At 41.5% G+C, this 17,043-nt stretch overlaps 1 protein-coding gene across 1 annotated transcript in view; it reads left to right on the forward strand.

Annotated features, from left to right (window-relative positions):
* The window catches only part of LOC145395060 (carboxypeptidase B-like), a 38,587-nt gene extending 25,490 nt beyond the window's left edge, over positions 1–13,097 (forward strand). Inside the window, exons 2-7 of the mRNA XM_080268815.1 lie at positions 662–736; positions 5,598–5,696; positions 8,763–8,916; positions 9,224–9,421; positions 10,219–10,384; positions 10,754–13,097. Of these exons, the coding sequence (XP_080124941.1) occupies positions 662–736; positions 5,598–5,696; positions 8,763–8,916; positions 9,224–9,421; positions 10,219–10,384; positions 10,754–11,366 (1,305 nt within the window). The 3' untranslated portion in view covers positions 11,367–13,097. The remainder of the gene's footprint in view (positions 1–661; positions 737–5,597; positions 5,697–8,762; positions 8,917–9,223; positions 9,422–10,218; positions 10,385–10,753) is intronic.
* The last annotated feature ends 3,946 nt before the right edge of the window (positions 13,098–17,043 follow it).

Consider the following 17,043-nt stretch of genomic DNA (forward strand, 5'->3'; position numbering starts at 1 on the left):
TGGTGCAGCCACAGTGTGATTAGGAGGAGAGTAGGCTAAACGCAAAGCACAGACGGTGAATTGAAGATAGTGATGCTAGACAGTGGTATGGTGTAGATTTTGAGTATTTAGTTATTTTGGACTGGCGTTAGATTACCACCCAGGAACTTCTTAGCTAACGGTGGGATCCAAACCCATGACATGAGGTCTTGTGAGACTGCCAAACAAAAGGCCAATACCAAACCGACCGAGCCACCGAGCCGCCTAGAAATGTACAGCATCCACCCCGCCTCTCACACGCTTCTCTTCATGCTACTGATAAGATAAATTGATAAGCCACACATAGCCTGGGCTCCATTTCCTTATCCATGCAGGCGATTACGTGACTTATTTAGTATAGTGGTATATGAGGTTCTTGTGTGTGTGTGTGTGTGTGTGTGTGTGTGTGTGTGTGTGTGTGTGTGTGTGTGTGTGTGTGTGTGTGTGTGTGTGTTTTGAGTTTGCATTACCATTCGTCCACCATTCCTCCCAGAATCATCAGTGTTGTTGTTGTTGTTCTTCTTCTTATCATTATTATTATTATTATCATCATCATTTTCATTATCATCATCATCATCATCATCATCATCATCATCTTCTTCTTCTTCTTCCTGCCGTTCTTATCCCTGTCTCCCTTCCTCAGATGTGGTGTGTGGTGGTGGTGTGTGTGGCCCTCGCAGCGGCAGCAAGCAGCGTCACGGCGGAGGCTGGCCCGCAGGTGAGCTTGAGAAACACTTGTACTTCTAACACACCTGTTTTACTTTTAATTAACCGTGTTCATTTTACACACGTGAGTCTCGGCTTACACCTCATATTCGTGTTCTTTCACTGTTTATTTATTTGTTTATTTTATCATTCATTCATTCATTCGTTCGTTATCTTTCATCTTTTCTTTTATCTATTTTTATTCATCATCAGATTTATTTATGTATTTATTCGCTTATTTATTAATTTACCTCTTTATTTATTTATTTACTTATTTAGCTATTTGCTGTCCTTTTGTGATGGACGAGGAGAAACCTTTAGACCTGAGGAACAAGGGCAAGATGTGCACGAGACTGACAGTAGCCCTTAATTTGTCCTTTCCTCCTTTGACGATCTTGAGTCGTGGTCTAGCAGGTATATTTCGAGCAATAGCAATCCGAAGGGCAATAGCAAGAGCAATTAATTTCTTTCAAAGGTGGTCACACGAGTCGTTCTGTCACAGGAAAAAAGGGAGTGTTGCGTGCCAGAGGTGAATGATCGTCTTTCTTCTTTTCCTTTTTCTTCTTCTTTTTACTGTTACACGCATAAGTACAGACTAAAAACAGTGAATATAAATGCCAAGGAGGAGGATACTATGCTGGATGTGTTAATGCTTATAACAGAGGCAAAACACAAAGAACGATTGGGGACTCACGTACTGTGCGTTGAAGACGTGAGATTGAGAACATTTATCGTCAACTGGTCAGAGCTTAATTTGGAGGACCCAGAGACCATTAGGCAGTGGATATAATTCGGCATCCCCCAGTATCTTCAATCTGTGGAGTGTTATTTTTCGTATCGACAAGCAGGATACCAGCGTGAGGAACTGTGTGACCTTGAATGAGCGACGGCCTTGGTTGTAAACAAAAGCTGATCTAGCCAGCATCAATTGTATACTACTCCGGTGCTTTTAAAATTATGTGAATATTTGTTTCTGGCATACTATTAATATCTTATGCAACGATTAAGGACAAAAATGATCAATAAAATTTGTGTAAGTGAATATAATACTCATATAAGGATGAATGCTGAGACGGACATGATCGGTTGAGAATCTGTCCCAATTAATTGCGCCGAAAATTTTGGAATGCCCTTATGTCGAGGAAAACAGCAATTCTGGAAGTAAAAATTGCTCAAAAATCTCCCTTGTGACGACGACTTTCTAAAACGAAAGGAGTTTTCTGTGACCCACATTTCTCGAACATAAGCCAAGCAACGTAAATTTACACCACCACGCCCTTGAGAGTGCCCGTATTTCACAAGCATCTACTCAGGGACTCCAGCTCTTCCGACTCATTTTTTCCATGTTTCATTTCTCATACAGATACATGAAAGGTGTGTGGAGAGTAATCGTAACTCGAGACCATGTGGAAACTCTCTTTGACGTGTCTTTCGGGGTGTAGGTCCCTCTTAAACGGAACCACCTCTGAACCACCTTGCATACACATTCGGAGTAGATGATACACGCAAGCGCCCTCACGCACGCACACGCACGCACGCACACACACGCGCACGCACGTACACGCACGCGCACGCGCACGCGCACGCACGCGCGCGCACGCGCACACACACACACACACACACACACACACACACACACACACACACACACACACACACACACACACACACACACACACACGCTTTACCAGTATTTCACACGCGCCACCTAAGTCATACAGATAAGCAGATGCAGATAAATCAGATAAGCATCTTTAGGGTCAAGTTATCTTTACACAATGAACCGTTTATCATGGGTTTTCCTCCCTCACTGCCTCCCTCTCTGCCTCCCTCTCTGCCTCCCTCTCACCTGCTTCTCTCTTCTGTCCCTTACTTCAATCCCTCTTCCCTCCACATGCCTCCTCCTCCACCATCTACCCCGTCCTTCAGTCCATTACATCCCTTTCTTACCACTTCCCTATACCCTCTCCATCTTCCTCCTACTGTCCCTCTAATCTCTCTTCTCTCCCTCTAGTCTCTCTCCTCTCCCTTCAACCTCTCTCCCCTCCCCTCCTTGTCTACTCCTTCCTGGTATCCCTTACCTTCGTCCCTCAGCCTCCTGTTCCTTCCTTCTGTTAGCCTTTCTTTCTCCCTACCCCCCCTTCCATCATTTTTCTCTACATTACCCCAGCCCTACCCACCTCTTTTCATTTTTCTTTTTTTCTTTTTCGGGAAGTAAATATATTTCAGATTTTTAAATGTTATAAGAGGTTTGATGTGTTACGAGAACTTTTTAATCTAACGGAAATGCTGGGTGGGAGAGAGAGTGAGAGAGAGAGGCTAAGGTCATGTTGAACTGATTTAAGCAAAACGGAAGACGACAGTGACGTATAATGAGCCAAAATAAAGCGCTTAGGCTGAGGTGTTAGGGAGCATCATTAACCGACGAGAATACAGGCCAGCAACTCCAGAAAGTCAGACCAGGTCGTTGAATCCTGTGACTTTTTTTTTTTAAGCCTTACTTTCTCAGGATGATGGTAGTTTGTAGAGGTTTTTCGAACTGCTGGATTTGTATGTAGCCTCCATGGACTCTTTAAAATGTCAGTCTTAAGCTGAATAAAATCGTCTAAAGGTACCAAAATTAGATGAAGACACACAGCATTGGATTGGAGTTGTTGGCATGTATTTCGTAATTATATTGTGATGACGGTGAGGAAGTAACGGGAGTCGAGGGAGAAAGCGCTAGAACATACTGGATAGAGGAGAAAGGAGGACGGAGGAGGGTGGAGGGAGAGGGAGGAAAGAGACAAAAGCAAGGAGGGAAACAAGACTAGCAACATTCCAGTGACCTGTATTAACTCCCTCTTCTTTGTCTCCTCCCTCTCTCCTCCCCCCTTCTCCTTGTCCCATTCCTCTCTCCTCCATTCCCTATCCCTCTTGCCTCCTTGCCCCATTCCCTTCTCCTCCCTGCCCCATTCCCTTCTCCTCCCTGCCCCATCCCCCTCTCCTTCCTTTCCCCGTCCCCCCCTCCTCCCTGCCCCATCTCTTTCTTCTCCCTGCCCCATCCCTCTCTCCTCCCTGCCCCATCCTCTTCTTCTCCCTGCCCCATCCCTCTCTCCTCCTTGCCCCTTTCTTCCTCCTTGCCCCTTCCCTCCTCTTTGCCCCTTCCCTCTCCCATGCCCCTTCCCTCCCCCATGCCCCTTCCCTCCTTCTTGCCCCATCCCTGTCTCTTCCTTGCCCCTTCCCTCCTCCTTGCCCCTTCCATCCTCCCTGCCCCATCCCATCCTCCTCTCACGTGATGTGTTGGCGGTATGGTCACACCTACAAGACAAATAGAAAGGTTAGAGAGCTTTATGGAGAAGGTATAGGTGAGGGAGGGGATAGTGTGTGTGTGTGTGTGTGTGTGTAACATTAAAAAAGGGGGGGCACAGCCAGGATTTTTTTCTTTTTTTGGGGGGAAGCTGAATTTTGGTTATTATTCTTGAGTTACACGTGCTTGGAAAATATTATGCAGTATTTAGATTAATGAACGTGTATCTTGTTAAGTATTGAAGAAAGCAACCCATGAAACAGCCAGTCATACCTGAATGATTAAAAAGTTATTTAAATAAATAACTAAATGACCCCCCCCTCCCCGTGGATGTACCCTTGCAAATAACCGAACCTACATCATGCCAGTGTCTACTACTACTGTCTTCCCGTTTATCTATCTGTGCCTTTTATCTACCATGCTCCCCCTCCGAACCCCCGCCGACTATCACGATTTAACAGTCAACATAATCCAGTCCTTCCCCTTCCATCTACCGCCTCCTCCTCCCCTGCACGAAGAAACAGTTCCATATTCAGGACTCCGTACACGTCCTGCATATTTTCCCACATTAAGGCCCGTCTTCTCTTCGGTTAAGGAGGCTTCCTAACATCTCTCCATTATCGAATTGTTTTTTGGATATGGCTGGTTAATATCCTTTTGTACGTTGTTTATGCAAAGTATGGCGATAGTAGAAAGATGTATATTTTGCAGAATAGGCGAGTAAAGTGTGATAAGCAAAGTAAATCCCGTAGGAAAAGGTGGTAGGGAGCTCCTGTTTGTTTGCGCAAGACTTAAAAGCTGAACAAACTTGTGAAGAGGGGAAGGGTGACTATTGCTCTGACTGACGGTTGACTGTTCTCAGAATGGACTCCCTGCGTTGTTGTATGACGCTTAACCCTTCCACCAAGTATGGTTCAGATAAGATCAAAACTGACTTGACCTTGGCTTTTGATCTTTCCCTGTGACCTTGACCTTCGACTGATGGGTCTCAAAATCGAATCCTTTTATTCTTGCTTCATCCTCAACCCTGCCACAGAGTTTGGTCTAAATCAGATAAAAACTGCTGAAGTTGACCTTGACCTCTGACCTGTCATTCCAAAAAAAAAAAATCTGTTTACTCCTTGCCTGACTCTCTACCCTTCCCCAAAGTTTGGTGAATATCGAATAGAAACTTAGTTATTCTGTTAATAAATACTCCCACGGATCGAACTTCTACTTTGGCCTGTGATCGTGACCTTTGATTGTTCTCAAAAGCAAATGCATTCATTCTTGCCATACCCTCAACATTTCCTCTAAGTCTGGTCACAATTGGATAAACACTGTTGAAGTTGAATTTACTTGGGCAACGATTGACCTAAGCCTGTGACCTCAGTGTATGACCTGTTGCTTGCTGTCCCTCGGCGAGCCTTCCTTGAAGTTTGATTAAGACTTCGTTTTGTTATAAAAAAAAAAAAAAAAAAAAAAAACGCGCCTGCAAACATAACACCAGCTCTTGCTTCGTAAAACACCAGCTCTTTGTTTTGTGATCGTGGGTGTGATGATGATGATGATGATGATGATATAACAAGTTTATTTTCATTTGCAGGTGTGGCGTGTGGAGGCTCCTGGGCATCATATTGTACTGAGGTCACTGGAGAATGAAGGCCTCGTTGATGTCTTGGGCAGCGTCACTTCACACTCAAAGGTGCCGAATTGCCTTGTTTCACCTTGCCTCACCTCTTCATTTTGCTTCACCTCTTCTTAATCCCGCCACGTCTCTTCCTTACTTTCTTGATCCTGCTTGACTCTCCTTCATAACTGTCTTGTCTCACCCTGTATCACTTCCTTTCCTCACCGTACTTTTTTTTTTTTTTTAACTCTTGCCTTGGCTCACCTCCCTCCTCATCTTGCTTCACCTTCCGCACCTTTCGTCCTTCACTGTATCTCCTTGTACCTTCTCCCTCCTCTTCCTCCCTCTCCTTCCTCCCTCTCCTTCCCTATTTTCTTCCTCACCCCGTATATTTCTCATTCTCCTTTCTTCATGTCTTCTTCAGTTTGTCTCTCAGTCCTCACCCTGTCTTACCTCTTCCTCTTACCCTGCCTCATCTCTCCTCCCCCACCGTGCCTCCTCTCCCTCACCCTGCTTCATCTCTCTCCCCTCACCCTGTCTCATTTCTCCTACCCTACCCTGGCTCATCATTCCTCCCCCACCCTGCCTGACTTCTCCTTCCCCAGCTTACTTCACTTCTTCCTCACCCAGCCTCACATCTCCACCTTCATACTGCCTCACCTTTCCCACCTCACTCTTTCTTCCTCACCCTACCTTATCACTCTCTCACCCTACCTCACCTCTCCTTCCTCACTTTGTTTTTTCCTCCCTCACCCTACCTTGTTCCTTCTCACTCATCCTGCTTCATCCTTCATCTCATCCTTTCCTCCCTTACTGGGCCTCACCTCTCTGTTCACCCTACCTCATTTCCCGACCCTCATTGTACAGTACTTCAACTTTCATCCTTTACCCTACCTCACCCTTCTTCTCTCACCCTGTATCGTAATTGTCGCCCTTATTTTCATTATCTCCCTCATCCTGCTTCGCTTCCCCTCCTTCACACTGCTTCACTTCTGCCTCACCCTGTCACACTTCTTTCTCACCCTACTTCATCACCTCTCCTCCTCCACCCTACATCACCTCGCCTTCGTTATCTTATGTTGTCTTTATTTTTTCATTTTTATTATATTTTTTATATTCATCATGCAGCCCTTCAAACCAAAGTTCTTGCCTCAGTTTCCTCCCATAGGTAGTAGTAGTACTGTAGTTGTAGTAGTAGTAGTAGTAGTAGCAGTAGCAGCAGCAGCAGAAGCAGCAGCAGCAGTAGTATTAGCTGCAACCCCAGGCTCATCTGAATGTTACTTATTGGACTGCAGGTCAAAATTGCCCTTCCTCTGCGGTATACCATCCTTCTTTTGGGGGATAGGGAGGGAGTTGAGGGATGTTTGTATATATAACTCACATGAAGGTGTCTTTGTCCAGCACCTCCCCCAGTAGATAAACAATGTGTGTGTGTGTGTGTGTGTGTGTGTGTGTGTTCTTACCTAATTGTATCTTTACAGGAGTGAGTCAAGCTCGTACTGTCCCATGTCTTAAACCATATTTATCGTACATATGCGTAAATTTTTGAATTGTTTTGGCACACACTGTTTCATTCAGTAGTGCATTCCACTGATCAATTGCTCTATTTGGGAAACTAAATTTCCTTACATCTTTATCACCTCTCTTTTTATGCAGTCTTTTGCAGTGTCCTCTTGCTGATGCATCCCCATAGGTTATATAATCATTTATGTCTATTTTCTCCTTCCCTGATATGCATTTATATATCATAATCATGTCTCCTCTTTTCCTTCTCTCCTGTAATGTAGGCAGATTCAGTTTTTCTAGTCTTTCTTCGTAGCTTAGATCCCTTAAGCTTGGTACCTGTCTTGTAGCAGCCCTTTGAATTCTTTCAGTCTTATCTATTTGTTTTTTGAGATGAGGACTCCAGACCACTGATGCATACGCCAGGGTTGGTCTAATGAATGATGTTATTATCTTTCTTAGCATGTCTTCATTTATGTATGTGAATGCTGTTCTCATATTTGCAAGCAGTGTACACATGTTCCATACCTTCTCACTGATGTGGTCAGCCAGAGATAGTCTATTATTAATAATCACACCTAGGTCCTTCTCTCATTCTGATGTGTGTAGGGTTTTATTTCCTAACTTATAATCCCAATCAGGTCTTTTTCCACTTTTACCAAACTTGATTACATGACACTTGTCCACACTGAATTCCATTTGTCATGTATTGCTCCATTCATGAAGTTTATTTAATTCTTCTGGTAGCTCTTTACAAGAGTCTGCATTTGTAATTGACATTTGTATTTTTGCATCATCGGCAAACATATTTATATAGCTTTCATTTCCAGTGTTGCTATCTGTATCATTTATATACACTAAAAACATGATTGATGCCAGCACTGAGCCCTGTGGAACTCCGCTAGTCACTTCTCTCCATGATGAGTAATTTCCCCTTAGTACTGTTCTCATTTCTCTTTTTTTGAGAAAATCTTGCATCCAACAATATTGTTTGTCTCGAACTCCTCCTTGATGGTATAGTTTCCATAAAAGCCTTTGGTGCAGTACTCTGTCAAATGCTCTCTTAAAATCTAAATAGATACTGTCCACCCATCCTTCTCTTCTGTGTAATGTTTCTGTTACTCTGTCATAGTAGCTGAACAGATTAGTAACACAAGATTTTCCTTTTCTGAAACCAAACTGTCTTTCTGTTATCATATTGTGTTCTTCTTTCCTTCATTCTTTCCTCGTCCTTCTGCCTGTGGGTGACTCTGCACTGAGTGACAAGCCAAATGGTTTCCTGTACACCAGGAAACCATTTACTATGCTGGGTGGTAACCATATAACCAAATTTTGGCACCTGGTGTTTAGTGGGTAATTATTGCACTCCAATCGGACTGAGCCAGTGAAGGTTTATATCCAAGGGGTGGTTGGGGTTTATTGCTCACGTAATGCCACTCAGGGATGGATGAGGCTGGTCACTCTCATCTTAAATGTCAGGACCAACTGCCTAGCCCCGGACTCCTACGCTCCTCATGGGGCAATGTAGGATTGGATGATGGATGGATGAAATGAGCCTCTTGTGGTTGATAGGTACAACTATAAACCATTTTTCTGTGTCCTGCTCAGTAAATTTATTTTGTACATTTGCCACTGCAGGTCCTTGTGGAGAGATCAGCCAAGGAGAGGGTGTCAAGGGCACTGAGTGAGGCACAGGTGGAGCACAAGGTGGAGGTGGAGGATGTACTGCCTCTGATTGAGCAGGAGAGGCAACATATAAGGCACAAACGTAGCACCAGATTCACACAGAATGGTTAGTTCATGTGTGGTTATTTATTTTCAGGATTTATTTCACTTTGGATGCTGTTCATAGTTTCTCTCTCTCTCTCTGTCTCTCTCTCATGAGAGAATTATTAAGTACATACAGCACAGTAAATCCTTTGGTTTAAAGGTAGTAAAGTCAAATATACTCGCCAATTGCACCAGTGTGAATATTTTGTAGGAATATTACCTCCTTAATAGCTTACTACTCTTACTATAGTACTTGGAAAAGAAGATAGTGAACAAATGGCCAGGTTGTAATAATTTATGCAAATGGTTTGTTCACTTTATAATTTCAGTGGCACAGCCCATGGACTGGACTTCCTTCCATGATTTGGATGATATTGAGGGCTTTATTGGCTGGCTCAATGCAACAGGAGGACCATTTGTGCAGGTGGCTAATGCTGCCACCACCCAGGAAGGCCACAAGGTGTTGGTTGTACGCATTACTGACCCAAATTCACCGGGACCCAAGAAAAAGGTCTGGATAGAAGGAGGTAAGAGACAGCTAAAATCAGAAAGCTGAATTTAAGTACAGGCATAGTATGAATGATTGTTGAGGGTCAATGTGCAAGAGGCAGACCAAAGAAGACATGGGATGAAGTTACAGAGTGTGAGCTCAGAAATAAGGGGCTGAATAGAGAAGAAGGTAGAGATCAAGTGGCAAGGAGAGCTTCCATTAGGTGCCCAAGGCCAACACATGCAAGCGTGTTGGAGATTTGATATATAAATGAAGATGATAATGAGTGGTAGATGGAAGCAACCACTGTATGTACAGTAGTTCTATATTCAGGCAATTCTACACAGAGTAACAGGTAAATGGTTTCTTGTAGGCCAGGAAATAATTTACTGTGTTTGGTGGTATCCATATAATCAGTTTGATGCCTGAAAATCTTGTGGGTTCAGGCACTCCTGCCAGATATGGCCCATAATGGTTTAAAAAATGCAAGGGATGGATGATATTTATTTCTCACATACTGCCACTTGGACTACCAAGTGGTCACTGTTACCTTAAATAGTGTATCTGGACCAACTAGCCTGACTCCATGCCCCTATGCACCTGATTGGGCAATAAGGGGTTGAATGATAGAGAAATAGATTGATAGATAGACAGATCTACTAATTTGCTTAATAATTCTAAAAGAAGTCCAGATTGGGCAGTAAGGGGTTGAGTGACTGATTGATAGTAGATAGAACTACTAGTTTTCTAATAAATCTAAAAGTAGTACTGTACTTTTGAATGGGTTTGCCTGTGGTCTTGTTATGGTGAATATTAATGTTGTGCCCATTATAGGTATACATGCTCGGGAATGGATCTCACCTGCTGTCACTTCTTACATCATGTACCAGCTGGTCACCAACCCAGCCTGGCAAGAGCTGTTACAAGTGGCTGATTGGTATATGGTTCCTGTGGCCAACCCAGATGGATATGAATTTTCCTTCAGTTCACCGCGTGCCAGGTCAGTCCCTTGTGTGATTTCTTCCATCACCTGTTCTTGCATTTTTATTAACACAATGACAGTATACATTTCTGGGTGTTTCAGTTACTTCAGAAATTGCCCTCTGTGATTCCTGCCCTCACCTATTAATACATTTGTAATAGCACAATGGAACTGTGCTGTATATTCATTTTCATATTAGCAGGAGTTGCCATGAATGGTCCAGTGGTTAACAAATTGCACATTAAGCTATTGCTAGACGTTATAACACAGTACAACTGAAATCTCAGGCAGTTCCAATCACTTGAGTTACTGATTATGAATATTATGACAATGAAGTTCCAACATACAGTAATTGTTTACTTTTTTTTTTTTTTTCTTTGCCCCCAGAATGTGGAGGAAAAATCGCCGCAATAATGGTAACAGTGGTCAGTGCCGAGGCGTAGACTTGAACCGTAACTGGGACTTTAAATGGGGAGTAGGTGCCTCTAACAATCCCTGCAGTGAAACATACATGGGTCCTCTGGCTTTCAGTGAACCAGAGACCCGTGGTCTTCAGTTCTTGATGAGTAGCGTAAGGGATATTGACCTCTTCATCACCTTCCACAGTTTTGGACAAACTATATTGTATCCATGGGGTTGGACTCGTACTGCCCCAGCCAACTCTAGACAACTTAAGCGTTTAGCCAAGAAGTTTGCTGATACCGTAAGGGAAGTATCAGGAGGCAGCACAGATTATGAGATTGGAGGATCTGGACCTCTGTATGGCCTGGCTTCTGGTGCCACTGACGACTGGACTTATGGGGTGCTGGGTGTTCCTTATTCATACACCATTGAGTTACCCGACCAGGGCACTTATGGCTTCCTGCTGCCAGAAAACCGAGTGAGCAGCACAGTAATGGAGACAGCTGCTGGGGTGCACTGTATGGTTGGCTTCCTTGCTAATGCTGGCCAGTGCGCTCGTCGCCGAGCTCGCAACCCACATAATCGTATCTTTGGCTGAACTTGTTGTCTCGCTCTACCTCTTGTCTCTTAATTATCTAGAGCTGTATCGAAGTTTTGCTAGTCTGGCTGCTATAATTTCCATACAAATTGTATTAGATAATATTTTGACTGTACAGTAAGTTTTTTCAGTATTTTCTTATGCTGCTTTTTTTTTTTTCTAGTTTGAACCTTTTAAGCCATACTGCTGTACTTATTTATTGATATTTTTATGTCATTGTTGCATTAAAGTATGGTTTGCTATATTCCATAGGTATTATATCAAAACATTTTCATGTTAATGGAATGCCAGAACTGTGACAAGCCTCAGCGCAGATAGTAGGAGCAGAGTCTCTTCAGAGACACTGAATTCCTGAAAGACCCTAGTTCATTTTATATTTTATACCACTGACAAGATGTAGTGGTCAAGAATCCTATAGAATGACCTGAGCTGAACAAAAATTCTTTACAGTGTGTGGTGTAAGGGCTGATGCGTAGCCATAAATTTAAAATTTGAGGTATACATTTTACATAAATATTCTAAATTTTACTTGCATTCAGTGATATCTGTTTTTTCTCATAAAGTTAATAAATTATTCTCGTATGCAATTATATACTCTTACGCTTAATTGATATGTAGTGAAAACTAACCAAAGATAATTCACACAGTGTATGAGTATTATGTGACCTATACATACGGATATTTTATTCTGTCTTATTGCTGCAGCTCCAAAAGAAATGAGAGAAACTACTATTCTGAAAGGCAGATTTCAAGTTCATGTGAAAAAACGCAAAATAAAGTGATGAATATTGATGATCATTTAACCTGGCTAATTCTAAAATACAATTATCTAGCTTATTGTTTTGGTACTGAAAAAAAAAGAAAAAGAAAAAAAAGAAAAGCAGCCTTGACAAGATCTCATGATTATTAATGTAATGGGTTTCTCATAGGCAACGGAAAGGGGCAAGAGTGTGGGCTGGAAATACCACCCCTCTCTTTTAGTAGCAAGGGGATGTGGTGCACTCATCACCATGCACTTCTGATACAGTCTTGTAACTCCCCAGTTGGGTAGGGTGAGATGGGGGCATTGCACCTGCGGTTTCTCTTTTCCTCCACACCAAGTCCTCCAAGAGATTAACAAGCCTTGCTGTTGATTTTCCCATCCAGTGCAAACATAGGAGTTTGTGATATGATGATGAAGATCAGTGAGGTACTCTGTGTACTGTAAAATGTTGAAGATTCTGAGTTACAAGTTTAACCAAAACAATGTATGGTTGCATTAGATGAACAACATCTGAGTCAGATTAAATATCCATTTGTTTGCTACTATTTTCATTGTCTATTCTGGCAAGACTCAGAAACTGTCTTTTGTGTACAGGTACCTGTATTTTTGTTCTAATATACTGTATGTTTTATTGTATATGTTTAAATTTTATACTTACAGTGCCTTTGTCCTCTTTATGTTGTTATTTGTTGCTACTTAAAGTGTGCTTGGTCTACCATTTTCACTTGATTAACAGTTACAGATTTTATTCTACAGTACAGTACAGTATTTGATTTAGAGGTGTCTTTTTATTAACTCAGAAATGATACTTGAAGTTTACTGTATGGCAAGGGAAAGATATTTTGTGTGTGTATGACCCGTGTGGAATTCCAGTCCATGGTACAAATGAATATCATGAAGTACAATTTGACGTTAGCTAAATTGATAGAGAATACAATAATACTTCATTATGAATTGCTGTGTGACCACTCTTCATTATGAATTGCTGTGTGACCACTCTTCATTATGAATTGCTGTGTGACCACTCTTCCTACTGTAGTCATAGGTGAGGGACTGCAAAAGCTATGACTCATTCTGTGGCCAGAAATGCAACAGTCTGGAGTGCATTATGTTGTGGTTTACCATCAATTTATCCGTTTCTTAATATGTCCTCCATTTTCAGTATGTATTAAGTGTTCCTTGTTTGTATGGGTTAGACATGTACACCTCACCCACTCTACATCTGTATTTACCTAGTTGTACATGTATGTATTGTATATGTACAAACATCAGAGCAGGATCGCCATGCTTTGCCATTCATATAGTCTGGCAGAAGTGGGTGAGCCTACAGTACAGATCGTGGTGAATTGTGTTAATTCCTTCAGCTACAGGACTTCATCTTTCTTGTATTCTTGCCACTTCCAGGCAGTGATGTTAAGCTTTGGAGGAACCATTTGTAGAGATGTGGTTAGAAACAAACTCTCCATTTACACCTTTACAACCTGGGTTCTCTCCTCAAGCTGAATATCATTGCCTGAAGGTAGCACGAATAAAATATAAAATACATAATTGGATTGAAGGAGTTAGGGAGTATCAGATGTAAGACATCATGCTGCATCACCCGATCTATTTCCTTTTTTGTTACTGTATACTTATAAAGTATTCATTACTGTATGTACTTTTAAGATATTTTATGATCATTATATTCATGGATCAGAATGACAGCCAGTTCTTCCCAGCTCACCACAGTTTAATCAGTTTATGATGGGTTGCCTTTTTTCAAGATATACATGATATTTTGTGTGTGGTATGGTATTCTCATGGCAGTGTGTTGGTAACAGTATGATGGTTCAGAGTATCTCCCACAAGCAATTGGGAAGTCTGTTTCACAGACAAAATCACACTGTTCAGAGTTTATAATTTAGTAAATTATGACTGATGGTTTGAGACTACTATGTACTTTTATCACAGGCCATTACTGAAGTGTAATCTAATTTACCTACATAACCTGCAGCTGTATACTCTGAAACATATGTAGTTTACTTAATGTGTTCTGTTTATTCATACTTTAGCTCCCAGCAGCACCTGCTTTATAAAGACCCTCTACCTCAGTTATATTTATTATCAGTACAATACTTGAACTAATATTTTTGCACTATGGTTAAAGATACAGCATTCCTGTGTGATGTACAGTACTGTATATTTTTAACTATGGTACTTATGGTGGACAGCATAAATATATTGTATAACTTTGTTTGAAGAACCCCCCACCCCCCCCTTTTTTTTTTCTACCATATGCAGGTGCTATATTAAGAAGTGATTTTTGGTAGGGAATATTCTCTTTAACTTAAGCAAAGTTAACCCGAGGTATTTTGTTTAGCAAAGATATACAATCCAGCATGAACTGTTACACATGCCTGTACTTGGATCTCATTTGATAGACTGTATTTGTATATGTATGCCATATCCCCAGCAGATGATACACCTGTGACCTCAGGACATAACCATCAAGTAGTGGTGGGGTGTGGTTTGTATGCCAGAGTGGGGGAGGAGGATTGGCTGCTATTTCTGTTAGGACAGTGGGTGTAAGAATACCTGTGATGTCGAGTGGGGAGCAGAAGGCATGAGAGTAATGGCCAGACAGATTCAACCAGCCGCTCAAGGAAACAAGAAGGTTGAGGTAGTCTGGGAGAAGGGATTAGATGTAGAGGGTGGGAGAGGACTTGGGAGTGTAGACAAACATGAGTTAATGGGTTTAGGGGGCTAACCAGCTGCTCAAGGAAACATGAACATTGAGGTGGTCAGGAAGAAGGGAACAGGTTTAAAAGGTGGAGGGTTAATCCTAATAACTGGTCATGAGGCAGTCCAAAAATGGAAACGCAAGATGGTAATGATAGGACAAAGAAATTCAATACTCTTAATGATGTACATTATATTGCGATTATACAGAAAAGCTCTGAAGGGAAAATATATATTACTGCTTATGAAAACTAACTACTGTACTGGTAAAATATTTCTTGTGTGAACTGTGAGCTGTATACTAACCCCAGCGATCCAGTAACTTATTCTGTTTCATTCTTGCTATCTTTGAGTGACTTAACTGACCTTAAGGAAGACATTTTAGACAGAGGAGATGCATACAAAATTCATCACTTTCCTCACTACAAAAGGTTCTCATTGAATAAAATCATACAGTGGTAGCAAGAATAGGATTAAAAAAAAGCATCACTGGATTAAAAAGGCTGATATACAGTAAATTTATCCAGACATCCATCCATTATCTAAGCCTGTGTTGCCCCATGAGGAGCATAGGAGCTCAGAACTAAGCAAGTTGGTCTTGGCACTGAAGATGAATAACCAGCCTCACTCATCCCTGAGTGGCATTACATAAGCAATAAACCCCAACCACCCCTTGGATATAAACAGGCTGAATTCAGCTGGAGCACCTTGATTTCCCACTAAACCACCAGGCACCATAGTTTATCATATGGTTACCACCCAGCATATTAAATGGTTTCCTGGTGTAGAAGAAACCATTTAGCTTGTCAGTCAGTGTAGATTCACCTGAAGACAGAAGGAAGAGGAAAGAAAGAAAAGGAAAGAAAGACAGATGGGGAAGGCAGGAAATAATGAAAGAAGAGAGGAAAAGGTAGTCACCTGAGAGCAACACTACGTCAAGTGAGTAGATGGTGAGCACCCCCACCTACCACCAGCAGTAAATTTATGCCATTCATTTAATTCGTTCCTTGGTGTCCCATTTTCATTCACAACTTCTGTGTTCATATTTTGTTACAGTAACTACCTTAACCCCATCAGTCTGACGATGATTTTTCCTTTTTTTTTTCTTTCTACCTTCAGACTATTTTATTTAACTTTTGTGAACTCCTGTAGTGAACAGGATAATGGTTTAGTTAATATTTTTTGTTCAAAAAGTCTCTTCAAAGCTGTATACAAATGTCTGGGTATAACAGTGGATGTAAATATTTTATGCAAGCATAAAATGAAAAAGTCATCAAAATGAAATGGTTAACCCAACCCACTGCATACAATAACATTCAAAAGAAGTGAGGTTTGGCATTTCAATTACTGGACTTCAGCTTTGAATATAATTAGTAAGCTATGGTAAATATATTAGTACAGTACTGATCCAGGACTTTTTTAAACATCAGAGATATAACAATACAGCTCTCCATTCAATTTTCTTAACCCCTTGATTAATGTGACATATTTTATGGTTTACTGTTACCACATCCAGATGATTTTTATCAATTTAGGAATGGATTCTACTCCTCTTCCACATGTGGGTTTTCTTCTGTGTGGGACAGTAATCTAGTGCATGCAGGGAGATCAAGTGTGGGCTTTCATGCTATGTACTGGTGTAATGCATTAGCCGTGTTGCCTTTAACAAATTTTTTTCAATGATTGGTGGTCTACCGAGCCAAGGCTCTCCAATGACATGTGTCCTGTTCGAGTCACCTGAACTGAAGTGAATAATGAATTGCTAGTGCCAGGTATAAAAAAATTCAGGCACAAAAGTGCACATAGCTCACGTGCAACCCACCACAAACAATTACAATTTACCCCATCATTGTCAGCTCATCGTTGTGTGTCTTTTGATGTATGGCACGTCGAAATCCAAGGGGGCCAAATGTGGACAGACAGAGACACACACACACACACAAACGATGCTTATTTGCATAGTATTATTTATACTTTATAAACAGCTTATCTACACAGTGTCTTATCTTTTACTGTGTTTTTACCTTTTCTTGCCATTCTCTCTTTCTCCTTTGCTGTTTCTATTCCACTGCTTGTCATGTCTCTGCTTTGAATTAATGTCATATGGCCTTTGATACCTGGTGCTTGTAATCCATCATTCAGTTAAATTCATCTACCTTTCTATCTATCTATTGCAAGATGCCTTAATCCTGGAAG

The sequence above is a fragment of the Coenobita brevimanus genome, chromosome 29, assembly GCF_032717465.1.
Source record: "Coenobita brevimanus isolate Jiangsu-jjx chromosome 29, ASM3271746v2, whole genome shotgun sequence".
Classification (NCBI taxonomy): Eukaryota; Metazoa; Arthropoda; class Malacostraca; order Decapoda; family Coenobitidae; genus Coenobita; species Coenobita brevimanus.